The sequence below is a fragment of the Cydia strobilella genome, chromosome 10, assembly GCF_947568885.1.
Source record: "Cydia strobilella chromosome 10, ilCydStro3.1, whole genome shotgun sequence".
NCBI lineage: Eukaryota > Metazoa > Arthropoda > Insecta > Lepidoptera > Tortricidae > Cydia > Cydia strobilella.
Genome location: NC_086050.1, coordinates 13441157 through 13455558, shown reverse-complemented (window position 1 = coordinate 13455558; position 14402 = coordinate 13441157). Strand labels below are relative to the sequence as shown.

The 14402-nt window shown below is 40.6% G+C and overlaps 2 protein-coding genes across 2 annotated transcripts in view; one reads left to right on the top strand and one right to left on the bottom strand.

Moving 5' to 3' along the window:
* Positions 1 to 14402, top strand: part of LOC134744616 (spondin-1-like) — a 313657-nt gene that overhangs the window by 262048 nt on the left and 37207 nt on the right. The window lies entirely within an intron of this gene.
* Positions 2819 to 4257, bottom strand: LOC134744779 (phospholipase A1 2-like). Its single transcript, XM_063678690.1, has 2 exons — positions 3849 to 4257; positions 2819 to 3774 (listed from the first exon to the last, which is right to left on the bottom strand). Exons 1-2 carry the CDS (start codon positions 3979 to 3981, stop codon positions 2828 to 2830), a joined length of 1080 nt encoding a protein of 359 aa, XP_063534760.1. The 5' UTR covers positions 3982 to 4257; the 3' UTR covers positions 2819 to 2827.

The window sequence follows — 14402 nt, the reverse complement described above, 5'->3', positions numbered from 1 at the left end:
TTGTCTATTATTTCTTGCTGCTTCGGATTTCGTGGATAATGTCTTTGTTTTACCGGTTCTGCTTGCTTTAGTTTTATTCTGTGTTGTACCTTTGTGAGCAGTGTGGTTGGCTGTTGTTGACTGGATTCGGCGGTTGTGCTATTCTGGTTTTCTTCTGGAGTGTCTACTTTTTGCTTGTCCTCTCCGTTTTTCGGATTTTTTCTCTGGGTATTCTTGTCATCACGGTCGACTGAGTCTTGGCTGTCTCCTGGCCATTTTATAGACATTCCAAGTCGTTTCACCACGTCCATTCCTATGATAATGTCCGTCGCTGACGGCAGCACCCTCAACCAGTGTCTGATCGTTACCTCTTTGACTTCTATGTCGACCAACAAGTTGTTGTGGGTTTGTGTCCTGGTCCCATTCGCTAGTATTACTTCTCTTGTTTTTAGCTTATTTTGGTACGCGATGTTCTTACATTCATTATATACTTGCTGGTTGATGTACGAGTTGGTGGATCCTGTGTCTATTACGCCTCGGTATTTTCTTCCCATTATGTGCAAATCGGTGTATATGCGGTTGTCGCTCGCCTGTGGGCTATCGGCTGCTCCTAACTTTTCCTGCCCTATCCAGGTTGCTTTCCTGCAGCAGGCCTTACTCAGCACTCCCAGTTTTCCACACTGGCTGCAAAACACTTGGCGTCTGCCCCTGCAGGCGTCCGCGTTATGTCCCGGTTTCCCACAGGACCAGCAGCTGGTCTTGGGGTCGTACTTCGGATGCACTGTGTGGCTCGTACTCTCTCTCGGTTCGGGTTTCGGTTTCTGGTTGTCGCTGCGTCGGTCGTCCCTACCTTGGGTCGTTTGTTCGCTACTTGCTTGTTTGTCCTCCCTCCATTTGTTGTTGTCGCTGGCGTCTCGCCACGCTCCTGACGACGTCGTTGCACCGTACGTGGGTGTCCTTATATTTTCATACTCGGTTCCTAATTTCAATAGTTCTGGTAAGGTCTTATAGTCTTGCCTTTTGATGTATAGCTTGTAGCTATGTAACATATTCTCGTGGATGCGGTGTAACTTCGCTGCTTCGTCGAGACTTCCGTACCTACGCATCAGCGTCAGAATGTCTGTGACGTAGTCGGTAAACCTCTCCTGGTCTCCTTGCTTTCTAGTGACAATTTTGGCTATGAGATCCTCTTCATAATTGGCCGGGTAGTAGTACAGCTTAAATGTTTGCAGGAATTGATTCCAATCGGTCCATGAGTCTACGTAATTTCTGTACCAGAGCAGTGCCCTACCTTTTAAGATGCGTGGTAATGCTGCTAATATATCTTCCTTCTTAATCTTGCTCGCCTTGATGAGTTCTTCCAACCTTTCTATGAACTCGACGGCGTCGTCTGTGGTCTCAAATGACAGGTTCCACTCTTTTATTAGCTTTGTTATTACCTTTGCATTGTTCTCTGCCATCTTTTCGGCTTCTTCCTCCTTCAGGATCTCCACCAAGCCCTTACGTATCTCCTCTATGGTTAAGCCTTCAGTCGGTACGCCTCGTGCCGTGGCTTCTTGTATTAATTCGGGTTTTTTCAGTCGGTATATCCAACTTGTAGGCATTTCTAATACCTACCGGTAAGCAGCGGTTGTACGGTGCACGGTTGTCCGTGCGGTTTTTTTTTTTACTTTATTACTTGGATGGAGCGTCGGGGCTCCTGTTGTACCTTCGTGGGAGCTAGATATGGTCTACGGGTGGGCGGGATGCGACAGTCCGAGTTGTCTCGGTGCGGTGATGCTAGGTGTAGCGGCTGTACGGAATATATAAGTACACGGTGCGGTATATGTAAAATATTTATTTATTTATTTATTCTGTCCTCTCTCGAGCAATGGTTCCTTCCAGGATACCGTATGGACTCCTACGTGAGTTTTTTTCGTTGGGCGCCAGATGTGATGGGGTCACGTTCGCCGGGGCGGGCGCGGCCTCATACACCTCCCTTGTTCCAGACGGAAGCAAGGGTTTCCTAGTTAGCTCAGAGGAGAGAGAGGGTGCAGAGTGAGATAAGGAAACACAGGTTTAATGCTGTAGTATAGATCGGCGGGCTTTTATGCCGGTTTATTATAAATCAAGATTGCTTAGGTCTAGGTATCCTAAGCTAGGTACGACGCGGGGGTGATTCTAATTATCGCAACGGTGTGGCGCGGACCCTAAGCTACTCGCGGATTCGGGAACGGTATCCCCTAAGAGTGAAGGGGATGGCGAGACGGGAAGGATATGCGAATCGGGGGGGAGCGCCTAGGGTGCCTACGCGTCTAAAACACGCCGGCTCTGACCAGGGCGATAGGGAGTATCAAGGGTGCCTACGCGTCTAAAACACGCCGGCTCGGACCAAGATACAGGGTAGGACGGGTTACGTAATCCAGGTGCCTACGCGTCTGAAAACACGCCGGCTCTGACTGGGTTACGGGAAGCAGGAAGGGTCGGAGGGGAACCGGGTGCCTACGCGTCTGAAAACACGCCGGCTCGACCGGGAGATCAGCTGTCCTCACTGCGGAAGGCCGTGAGCCCAACTGACGCTGTTGTATGGGCGCGCGCCGCTTTTATACTCTCGGCACGGCGCGCGGCGGGTGGGGCGAGTGGGCTGGCACTCGATCGGTGGCCGCGGCTCGATAGGTAGCTCCGCTGTCTGTCACGTGGCCGTTGCATGATGTTGTAATGCGCGGCTAGGCGCGCCATTACAATGGTATAAAAAAACAATACTGGTTTAGCATAAAAAATGTTTTTTTTTTTTATAAATCAACATTTAAAAACAATATGGCAACAATATACAGCACCTTTTAACAAACACTAGACCGGCCAACCATAATTATGTTAAATTTAAACTTGCTAACCATTTATCTAACTTCACTTTTTTATTTTTAGCTCCACTCATACCGAGTCCAAAGGGAGCACTAGAGGAGGTTCGCAAGTAGTATAAACCGCGAGTTGTGGACGACGATCCGTAACCTAGCACTGCAAAATCGTTATCTTCACACTTGTTGATTATAAAAGAATGCCAGTTCACACATTTAACACCAACTATAGTTTTTGGGCTTCTAATACTTTCTGTGTATAGTTGAGCCGCGCGCAAATGACTGCACGAGGGTGATATACAGCCTGGTTGGTTCGGGCCTCCGCCATTAACATAAAAATCTGCGTGGCCCAGCGGTTCGATTACACCTTGCACTAGTCTATTTGAATGCACCACGTCAACATAGTTCGCGTCCAATTTATCCAATCTCTGGTCAGCATAAGCGTACGAGAAGCACGGGCCGGCTGGATCCAATCCAGTAATGCGGCCCAAATTACGGCCTTTGTACCGTCGAAAATACTTCCCCGCCCATCCGGCGATGTGCGCCCCGAGACTGATGCCGAGAAGATGAAAATCCTCCGAATTAGCTCCGAACTTTTCCAAATTGGCCAAAAGATTAGCGAGCCGTTTTCCAACCAAACGAGAGTTGTGTACGGAAAATATATAACCCTTATTAATCAGGTACTCTGCGTCGACCATTATAACATTAAACATAGCTTTTTCATTGTACGCTTTAGCCATGTCTAGTGGCACTTGAGACTGAGAGCTATCTCTATATCCGTGGATGATCACCTTGGTCTGTTTAGTGATATCAAACATTAAGCCCGACGTCAAGGCCTTGAACGATTCATCGATAGGATATGTTTTCATCTCATTTCCATTGAGCCAAACAATTTTCATTGTTTTAACTAGCTCATTATTCGCATTCATCGAAGTGTACCGAAGATCCATAATTGCTCTACCTGAAAAAAAACAGGTATGTGTTATGTAGAACATCAAACTGGATAAATATCACTTGTATATCATTAACACTCACATGCACCGGATAGTTTAATGTAGACGTTTTCAGCAAACGACAGATTCGAGTCGGCGCTTGGGGTTTGCGCTTGTGACGGCGGTATCAGACACAACACGGCCAGTAGCGGCACGACGAAACTGTACTGGTGCATGGCATAGGCCCTGCAGTAACACGGTCACTGTGTCACTGGCAGGCTAGCGGAGAAAGGTCTCTCTCGCAGCCGCCAGGGGGAGGGGGGAGACTATCTAGACCACTTACACGCACCGCCACACTCGCTCTCGGACACTCGTTTCTCCATTACGTAAACGAATCACAATATACACGTACTGCACATTTTTATTGCCAACTGCATATTGCTCAACTAATGAACTTTGTGAAATGGCAAACGCGGCTGACATAACAATATTGTAAGATTAATTTGGACTGTTAATTATTTAAAAGCCGCTCCATTGTGTAAATGAATTAAACTTCACTGTGTAATACGCCCCTAAAACTATAACAATCGTTTCTCAATCTTTGTTTATCTCCATGCAATATTTGTTTAATATAAGTACAATGTTTTAATTAATTACCTAGTGAATTCATGAAATGCACTTGTTATATAACACTTTAAACTCGCGTTTTGTACACATCATTAAAGAATGATATTTAATCGCGTTAGACCCGTTAATGACATTAATTATATGCACTTGTTATGTTGACGTGAGACAGATATATAAAATACCAGTAAAAAAATGTAGAACGAATCAAAAAGTAATTCGAATAAACCTGCTTCATCTTATTATAAATCACCACCTGTAAATTATAATATAGACATACGTATTATTTGTATGACATACCCAACGAAATAATTATTAAATATTAGAGTTTTGAATGATTCACGGTTAGTTTCACTAGACTTATATTGACCGGGATATAGACCGTGATTACCTTTTGTATTATTTGTGAGCTCCCGATATTTCGACGCAGTTACATAACGGGAGCTCACAAATAATACAAAAGGTAATCACGGTCTATATCCCGGTCAATATAAGTCTAATTATTAAATATATCATTAGTTAATCAATTTTCGGTTACCGCGATAGTTACTCATGAAATAAAACTATAAAAACGGATTATATCGCGTATATTGAATTCTTAATACATCCCGAAGTGTCGAACCCTTTACAGCGTTCGTGGTCAACGGGTGACTGAGGAAAAACTACAAAGTGCAAAAATACCCACATACTCGTACTAAAAATAATGAACCATCATAGACTATAAACTTTAAGGCTGGTTGTACATGCAAAATCGGTTCACAAGGCTAGTTATACAATACAACTATTTTCAAGTAAAGATATATATATATATATATATACGCGATAAAAAAACTACGCCGGCTCCAACCCTACACCTCGGACCGGACTCGGCGGGACACATCTTTTCAAAACATATTATACTCTGAATGTCCAACATCCAACATTTTTCCTCAGTCACCCGTTGACCACGAACGCTGTAAAGAGTTCGTAACGTCGGGATGTATTTTTTTTTTTTATATATATAAAACAGATGTATTTACATACAAGATATATACAGTGGTACTACGTAAACGAAATTAATAACTAGCTTAAATCTAAAATAGGCCCTTGAGACATTGTACCAAGGATGCTGGCGGCATTTCCTCGCTGTATCGCAATGCTGATACGTTGTGCGAGGAAGCCGCCAGCTCTTCGGTCACCAGTTACGTCAACCAGACGCTTCGCGATTTCTGCAAACAACTTGTGCGCGCTATTATAAATTCAATATACGCGATCTAATCCTTTTACATAGTTTTATTTCATATCATTAGTTATCTGAAAATGACTTAAATATACTAATATTGTCTTCGGTTACCGCGATAGTTACTCATGAAATAAAACTATGAAAACGGATTATATCGCGTATATTGAATTTATAATACCTCCTTCCTCCTTCCTCCTTATGAACCGATTTTGCATGTACAACCAGCCTTAAAGTTTGTAGTCTATGATTGTTCATTATTTTAGTATGTGGGTATTTTTGCATTTTGTAATTTTTCCTCAGTCACCCGTTGACCACGAACGCTGTAAAGAGTTCGAAACGTCGGGATGTATTATAAATTCAATATACGCGATATAATCCGTTTTCATAGTTTTATTTCTTAAATATACTAAATCTCATTATATGCTTCGTTGCTGACAACCTAACTAATTATTTACCTAACTAGTTTAAGTAGTTATGCACATTTTTACACAATAATCCAAGTTATTCAAAGATTAGTCAGGTATACCGAACAAGCACCATAAGCGAATATACCCCTAAGAACTTAATAATAGACCCGGGATGGAGTACCTCTAGCAACCCCCGGTATGGCCGCTACTCATTGCACGAGACGGGTTATTCCCGGCGATTACCGCCAAGTCGCGATACTGATTAAACCATTAAAAAAATTAATTACCATTACCACATAAAAAAGTTAAATTACATCCTGCGTAACACAGTTGCAGTGAAAATGTAAAAAGGTAATAAATATACTTAGTACATTGTGCAACGAGGGGGGTAAGCGAGATTTCGTAAACGAGGTCTATAATTTAGACTCAAGTCTACAATATTCTGACTGGAGTCCTTAACTACTGACTGGAGTCCTATTTTAGATTGTAATGATCCTAATATGTCTACATACAATTTTCTATCAATTGTCACCAGCATTATAGAAAAAAACACGACTATTACACGGATTTCAAATAGGAAAAGAAGACACAAGCCATGGATAACACCTGGCTTACTTCGCTGTATGAAACACAGAGACAGACTTCATTTAAAATCACGAAAATATCCTACAGATCAAATCCTACAGATCTCATACAAGAGGTATAGAAATACTTGTAATCAGATACTTAATAAACTAAAGCGAAGTTATGAACGTGACATGATCAATAAAAACAAAAATGACTTGAAAAAGACTTGGAATATAATAAAAGAGATATGTCATATGAAAAAACCTCAAAGTGAACCGTTTAACCTAATTAAAATTAAATCAGATCCTAAAGACTCGGTCAACTTTATCAACGAATATTTTACCAATATAGGACAAGACCTTGCCGCGAGTATTACTACGCGCCTCATTCACACTCCCTCTAATGCGCCAGATGAACAACCTTGTATAGAGACCCCGGTTAATTCGCTAGTATTGTTGCCTACTGATGAAACTGAAGTACTAAATATAATTATGTCACTAAAAAACAGCTCTTCTACAGGTTGGGATGGTATACCATCTGCACTTCTTAAGCTTTCGACTTCCACAGTTGCTAGACCTATTGCCCACATTTGTAACTTAGCCTTATCTACTGGTGTATTCCCCAAAGCGCTTAAGAAGTCTGTGGTTGTTCCTATCTACAAGGCGGGGGATAAAGACAGTGTCACTAATTATCGACCGATCTCACTACTTCCTGTTGTATCTAAAGTTCTTGAAAAGGTTATAAATAAACGTCTCACACATTTCCTGCAAAGTTTTAACCTACTGTCTAGTAATCAATATGGTTTTCGAAATAATATTTCAACTACAGATGCAATTAATCACGTTGTCGGACATATTGTCAACAAACTCGATTCCAAATCCAAATGCATAGGAGTATTCCTTGATTTAGCCAAGGCCTTCGACACTGTCTCTATCCCAATCCTTCTTGATAAACTACAGAACCTAGGCATAAGAGGAACTCCTCACCAACTCTTCACTGACTATCTTACTGATAGAACTCAAGTTGTTAAAATAGGTGAACATAAAAGTGATGAGACGCTGGTAAAATTCGGAGTACCGCAGGGTAGCGTTCTTGGCCCTACTTTATTTCTAATATATATAGATGGCCTCTGTCGCCTTAAACTAAGAAATGCAGCTATTGTGACCTTTGCTGATGATACTGTACTTATGTTTGATGGACCATCATGGCATGATGTTAAGTACACCGCAGAAAAAGGCCTGTATCACGTTATGAATTGGCTCAATCAAAATTCCCTCTCTCTCAATCTAAGCAAAACAAAATATGTTACGTTTAGCATAAAGAACTCCATGCAACCATCTAACTTCTATATTCAAGGTCACACTTGTCCAGACACTTACGCGGCTCCCTGCAACTGCTACACACTTGAAAGAACTAATGTTGTTAAATATCTTGGTGTAAATATAGATCAAAATCTAAAATGGAACTACCACATTAATACTCTATGTTCTCGAGTAAGAAAACTAATGTATATATTTAAAAACATTAGGCATTTGAGGGATCCTATTGTTGTCAAAAATGTATATTTTGCACTATGCCAGTCCATTATAGCATACGGCATTGAAGCTTGGGGAGGTGCCAAAAAGTCTCACATGATTGCAATAGAACGAGCTCAAAGAGCAGTTATTAAGGTAGCTACATTTAAAAATTTCAGATACTCAACGACCGCTATATATAGAGAATTTAATGTTCTATCGGTAAGACAATTATATATAAAGTCCATCATTCTAAAACAACACAAAAAAGCACCATCTTCAGCAGTTTCTGAGAGAAGGAGAAACCGAATTTTTATCAATCCACCTAGTAGAACTAGCTTTGCCCATGGCTTTGCCTTTTTCCTTGGCCCATTTCTGTACAACAAGATCTCGAAAAATGTTAACTTAACTCAACTAACAGTGAATCGTTGTAAAGCGGCCGTTACATCTTTTTTGAAACTATACGACTACGATGACACTGAAAAACTCCTAAAAATCACTGTCTAAACTAAACTAAATACAATTAATACAAAAAGGTTACCTAACTTACTAAAACCTGGACTTTTAAAGAATTACCCTCCACTTAAAATGAACACGCAATGCTTGATAATCTTGATATCTATTTTTTTTTTCTATATACGTTGTGCTTCCCTCACATATTACATATCCATCATATATCCATATATGCTTCCATACATGCTATGCTTCTCATGATCTTTAGAATCTCACTAGTGATGACAACTACACACACAAACACACACATACAACACACACACACACACACACACATACACACACACACATACACTCACACGCGCGCACATACACAAACACTTATTTCCAATGCTATTTGCTTTGTTTTTTTTTTCTTGTTGCAACCTGTTTTATTTTTTCATTTTCTTGTCATCTTTATACAATATTACATATATATATGTATATATATCTAGTACTGCGCAAATACATGTATACCTACTGCTAGATAAGATTAAATGTGATCCGGGAGAGGTGGTGCTTCCTGCCGTCATACAGTTTTTACTAGTACGGAGGAATCGTTTCCTGCTCTTATGAACAACATGATGTAAATTAAAATTGTACTTAAAGGAAATAAATAAATTGAAATTGAAATTGAAAAAATTCTTACCCTCGGTTGGTTATACCACGAATTATTTGTGATTTTTTTGTCATCTATCTATATTATTATACCTATATTACGCGAGGCCGATTTTTGTTCATCCCATCAGATCTACAGTTATGGTCCGATTTTAATAAATTATATGTCATTTGATTCGTCTCATGCTACAGATTTGCAATAAGCTCTTAGTTTTTTGATTTTTTTCCGAAAAAGTACTAAAAAGTTAATTTGAAAAAATGTACCACGTGACCTTTGTTCTGACTTGAGATTGAATTGAACTCAAACCTATATATGTAAGGTATGTAAGGTATCCAATCCATTCAAATATTTGTTTTGAGACTGTAACATGCATTTACCACACTAAAAATTATATTAAAACACCATCAAATTTTATTATTGTGTTTGACAACATGTCAGACATGTGTCATCCACATCGTACTCATCAAGATGACACATGTTTATTAACCGACTTCAAGATTTCAAAGGAGGAGGTTCTCAATTCGGTTGTTTTTTTTTTTTTTTTAATGTTTGTTACTCCATAACTCCGTCATTTCTGGACCGATTTTGATGGGATCCATGAGGAATCGAGGGAACTCCTCAAATGTTAAAGGCATAATATAGTGATTTTAGTATTTTCATCAACAAATCAAGCACTTACATTTAAAAAAGTGACATTGGATGAAGTGGAACTGCTGATGATGATCAGAACGAAACTCTTCAATGACGCATAGTTCACATTTGGCGATTTGTCCTCTTCGTTATGTTTGTTAAGCAAGTTAGGTTTTCAAGAAACATTTTTGTCAAGCTCGAGTTCTGATGATGGGATCCATGAGGAATCGAGGGAACTCCTCAAATGTGAAAGGCATACATATAGTGATTTTTGTATTTTTATAAACAAATCCAGCACTTCCATTTTAAAAAGTGACATTTGATGAAGTGGAACTGCTGATGATGATCAGAACGGAACTCTTCAATGACGCATAGTTCACGTTTGGTGATTTGTCCTCTTCGTTATGTTTGTTAAGCAAGTTAGGTTTTTAAGACATATTTTTGTCAAGCTCGAGTTCTGATGATGAGACCCACGAGGAACCGAGGGAACTCCTCAAATGTGAAAGGCATACATATAGTGATTTTTGTATTTTCATCAACAAATCCAACATTTACATTTAAAAAAGTGACATTTGATGAAGTGGAACTGCTGATGATGATCAGAATAGAACTCTTCAATGACACATAGTTCACGTTTGGCGATTTGTTCTCTTCCTTATGGACCCAAACCCAAACTTGGACCCGGACTCGGACCCGGACCCGGGTCTGAACATGGACCCCAACTCGGACCCGGACCCGGACCGAACTGACCCAAACCTGGACCCGGACAGCCGGACACGGACCCGGACTCGGATCCGGACCCAAACCCGGACCCGGAAATGCTACTAGAAAAGTGGGTTAGGTGGGTGGGTAGCTTTTGAACTGCGATTGGCACAGAACAGAACTGCTATCAGAAAAGTAGGTTAGGTTAGGTTAGAGCTGTGACCCTTACAGAAACGAAATGCTACCAGAAAAGTAGGTTAGGTTAGAATTGCGACCCTTACAAAAACGAAATGCTACTAGAAAAGTGGGTCGGTTTACCTCCTTTTCTACATAATTAGGCAAAAGATGCTGTCTTTTTCATTTTATTGTCTGGAATCTAAGAATGCTTTCAGCGGCATCCCCCATTGAAGTCGGTTTTTTTTTCTTAAAAAATATTTTATTGCTGCTTTGGCACATAGAAGGTAGGATCCTATAGAAGTGGCTTACCGCGTGTGCCCGTGAGGGACAGAATTTGTAGCCCACCAGCCCACCATAAACCATACAAAACGGTGGGGAAAAGCATCTATATTTAATTCAAAAAGCACGTATGGCGAGGTTTGTTCTTATGAGGATGTTAAATGATGTCGGATCTTTAAGGTAAACGGTCAGCCAATGGGGTTGGCAACTGTCAAAGGTTTGCAGAGATGGCGCCATCATAGCTTGCCCCTTTTTCTATGAGATTTGGCTTAAAGGGCTGGCATCCAGGGAATTGAAAAAACAAAAATTTGACTCAATTGTAGGGATTGACAGGGCAAGCTATGCTGGCGCCCTCTGCTAATTATGTCGACCGGCCAACCCCATTTTCCGCATCGGTCCGCGCCCTTGGTGCGGTGCGGCGTATGTGCGATCGTATGTGTAATGTACTGTATTTATGTACTGTATGTATTGTAGTGACGTCACCATGACGTAAGCGCTCGAAGCGTCAATACACTACATCATGTAAAAGCCGTAACAGACTACCGCACCGCACCGCGATCTTGGTGCGCCACACCCATAAGTGAGAGCGAGAAAGAGAATATCTCAAAAAGCCGTATTGGTGCGGTCAAAATCTCTTACTCGCTCTAACTTATAGCTGCGTCCTTAACGTATGTACAGTGACAACCTTGCACACTATCGATACGTGCGCCGCACCGCACAAAGGCCGCGGTGAGGTGTGGTAGTCTCTAACGTCTTTTACGATAGTCTGTTAAATACGGCTATAAAGCGGCTAACACATTACCAAGGTCATTGAGTGACTTATGGGTAAGTAAGAGCGAGAAAGCAATATCTCTTTCTCGCTCTTACTTATAGGTGCATCGAACAATGACCGGTGCGGTGCGGTAATGTGTTAGGCGCTTAAGGTGGGGGCCGTACGCCGAGAGCGAGAAAGAGATATTTTGACGGTACCAAGGTCGCGGTCCAGTCGTTGTACAGACTTTCAAAAAAGTAAATTAAAAAAAAACCTAAATTAGGTTCAAGGGCCTGACACTCTTTGAAAGAGAAAGATAGTTTTATTGCGATTCCTATAAGAGGAAAGAGAAAATAGTGCCATGCTTTATTTTTATCACCGACCGGGCATTTTTTCATGGTCGGGTTTGCTATGATGGCATAACCCGACCATGAAAAAATGCCGAATGAAATGGAGGCGATGGCGAAATACCGAAATTTATAAGAGTGAAAGAGAAAAAACCGGCCAAGTGCGAGTCGGACTCGCCCACCGAGGGTTCCGTACTTTTTAGTATTTGTTGTAGCGGCAACATAAATACATCATCTGTGAAAAGTTCAACTGTCTAGCTATCACGGTTCGTGAGATACAGCCTGGTGACAGACAGACGGACAGCGGAGTCTTAGTAATAGGGTCCCGTTTTTACCCTTTGGGTACGGAACCCTAAAAAGGATTATGCTGCCATACATGAAACTGTCAATACATGAATATGTCTTTCTCTTACCCCTGGTCCATGGAGACTATATAAAGGAGCCAAATCTCTATGTATGAAAAGTGTCCATCAAAAAACAGTAATTAGGCGGCGCCACCACACACCGAAATACTACTAAAAACAACCTACGTAATTTGGTCGGGTTATTTGTTGCCTTATATGGTTCATGTTATACACATGTCCCAGAGCCTAACTAGCGCCACCGGAGAGATTAGGAACTATTATTTAAAGCTGAAAGCGGTCACTTTTGCAACAGTTCTGCTTCTCCTTTCTATACCATCCATACCCTGGTCGCTCGGTTTCATGTCTATAAGTACGTGTATATACTATGTCTATTATTAGGTCAGAGGGTCTACCGCCAAAACCGAAATTCGCAAATTGCGGGGATCTTTCTCTTTTACTCCAATGAAGGCGTAATTAGAGTGACAGAGAAAGATGCCCGTAATTTGAACTTCGATTTCCGCGGTATAGCCCAGACACGGAATGTCACGGAATGTTTGTAAAATGTTTGTAAACTTCAGTCTCATGAATAATAGGAAAAAGAGAATTAAATATAAATTATACTCTAGCCCTATGAAATTTTAGGCATGAGAGCCAAATGACAAGAAGGCATCCTATCCACGAAATCTTGATTTACCGTATCATATCGCGGTCGCGTATCATGATTTTTAGTTTAGAAAGATGCATATAATTATGTCTTTTTTGCATCAAAACTAACGATCACAAAACATGCTGGTAGGTGCTACGCGACCGAAATATAATATGCTAAAATTATACAAACGTGTCGCCATTTTATAAGAAATAATTATGTGTAAGATTTCATATTCTGTGGGTATAGTCAGCATCAAATAGATAGTGACAGCCAGTGATTCATCTGAAGACGTCACATTTCCTGATTTAATTAAGCGTTCAGTCTTAGGCTGCCTGTCCACAGAAGCGGAGCGAGGTGGCGGAGCGATGAGCGAGGAAAAAATCCACCGACTGAATGGCATAAAATCTCCGCTCTGAAATTTTAATGAAATTCTATTGCTGGATTTTTTCCCCGCTTACCGCTCCGCTTCAGTGGACAGGCAACCTAACTTTTAGAACCATACTCTAGCGGCGTTTTGACGCCGCAACAGGTCTCTAGTTATTCATATTTCCGTAACGGGTGCGGTGATATTAATAAATTTTATCTAAATCGGTTCAGCTGTTATTGATTCCTTATACAAACTTCTACCCCCCTTTTCACCCCGTTAAAATAAAGAGTGATTTCTGGAATAAAAACTTTACTACCCTTTGTCCTTCCCCGGGACTCTACTATCTCTATGCCAAATTTCAAGAAGGTTTAAGCGTGAAGAGGTAACAGACAGACAGACAGACAGACATACTTTCGTATTTATTAGTATGGATGGATAGTATGGATAGTAAATACAGTATATAGTATAGTATGGATAGTATGGATTTATTTCAGTTTATATATATAAACGTAAAAGTCCTGACTGACTGACTCACTTAAATCAACGCCCAGCCCAGACCGTTGCACCTAGAGAGCTGAATTTTTCACAATAGGTAGCTTTTATGACGTTAGTATCCACTAAGAAGGGGTTTTTCAAAATTCATCCCCTAAGGTGGTGAAAAAGGGGTTGAAAGTTTGTATGGAGATCATAATTTATTTTGAGTGCGGGACTTGAAACTTCGTATAAAGGCATATTATTAAAATACAAGAAGTGTTTCAGCGTTTTTAAAAATTCATCCCCTAAATGGGTTAAAAAAGGGTTGAAAGTTTGAATCCGTTACAAATACTTTGAAACTTCCTAGAAAGGCATAATAGCCTATTCCAAAAAAAAGTAATATTGACGTTTTTGGAAATTCAATCTCTAAGGGGGTTAAAAAGAGGATGAAAGTTTGTTTTGGAGTTAAAATTTTATAATATAAATGTTCGA

Excerpts from the sequence above, each read along its gene's own strand:
- LOC134744779 (XM_063678690.1), bottom strand. The coding sequence starts at position 3,981 with ATGCACCAGTACAGTTTCGTCGTGCCGCTACTGGCCGTGTTGTGTCTG. Across the intron at positions 3,775-3,848 it reads CATTAAACTATCCGGTGCAT|GTAGAGCAATTATGGATCTT; the intron begins GTGAGTGTTAAT and ends GTTTTTTTTCAG.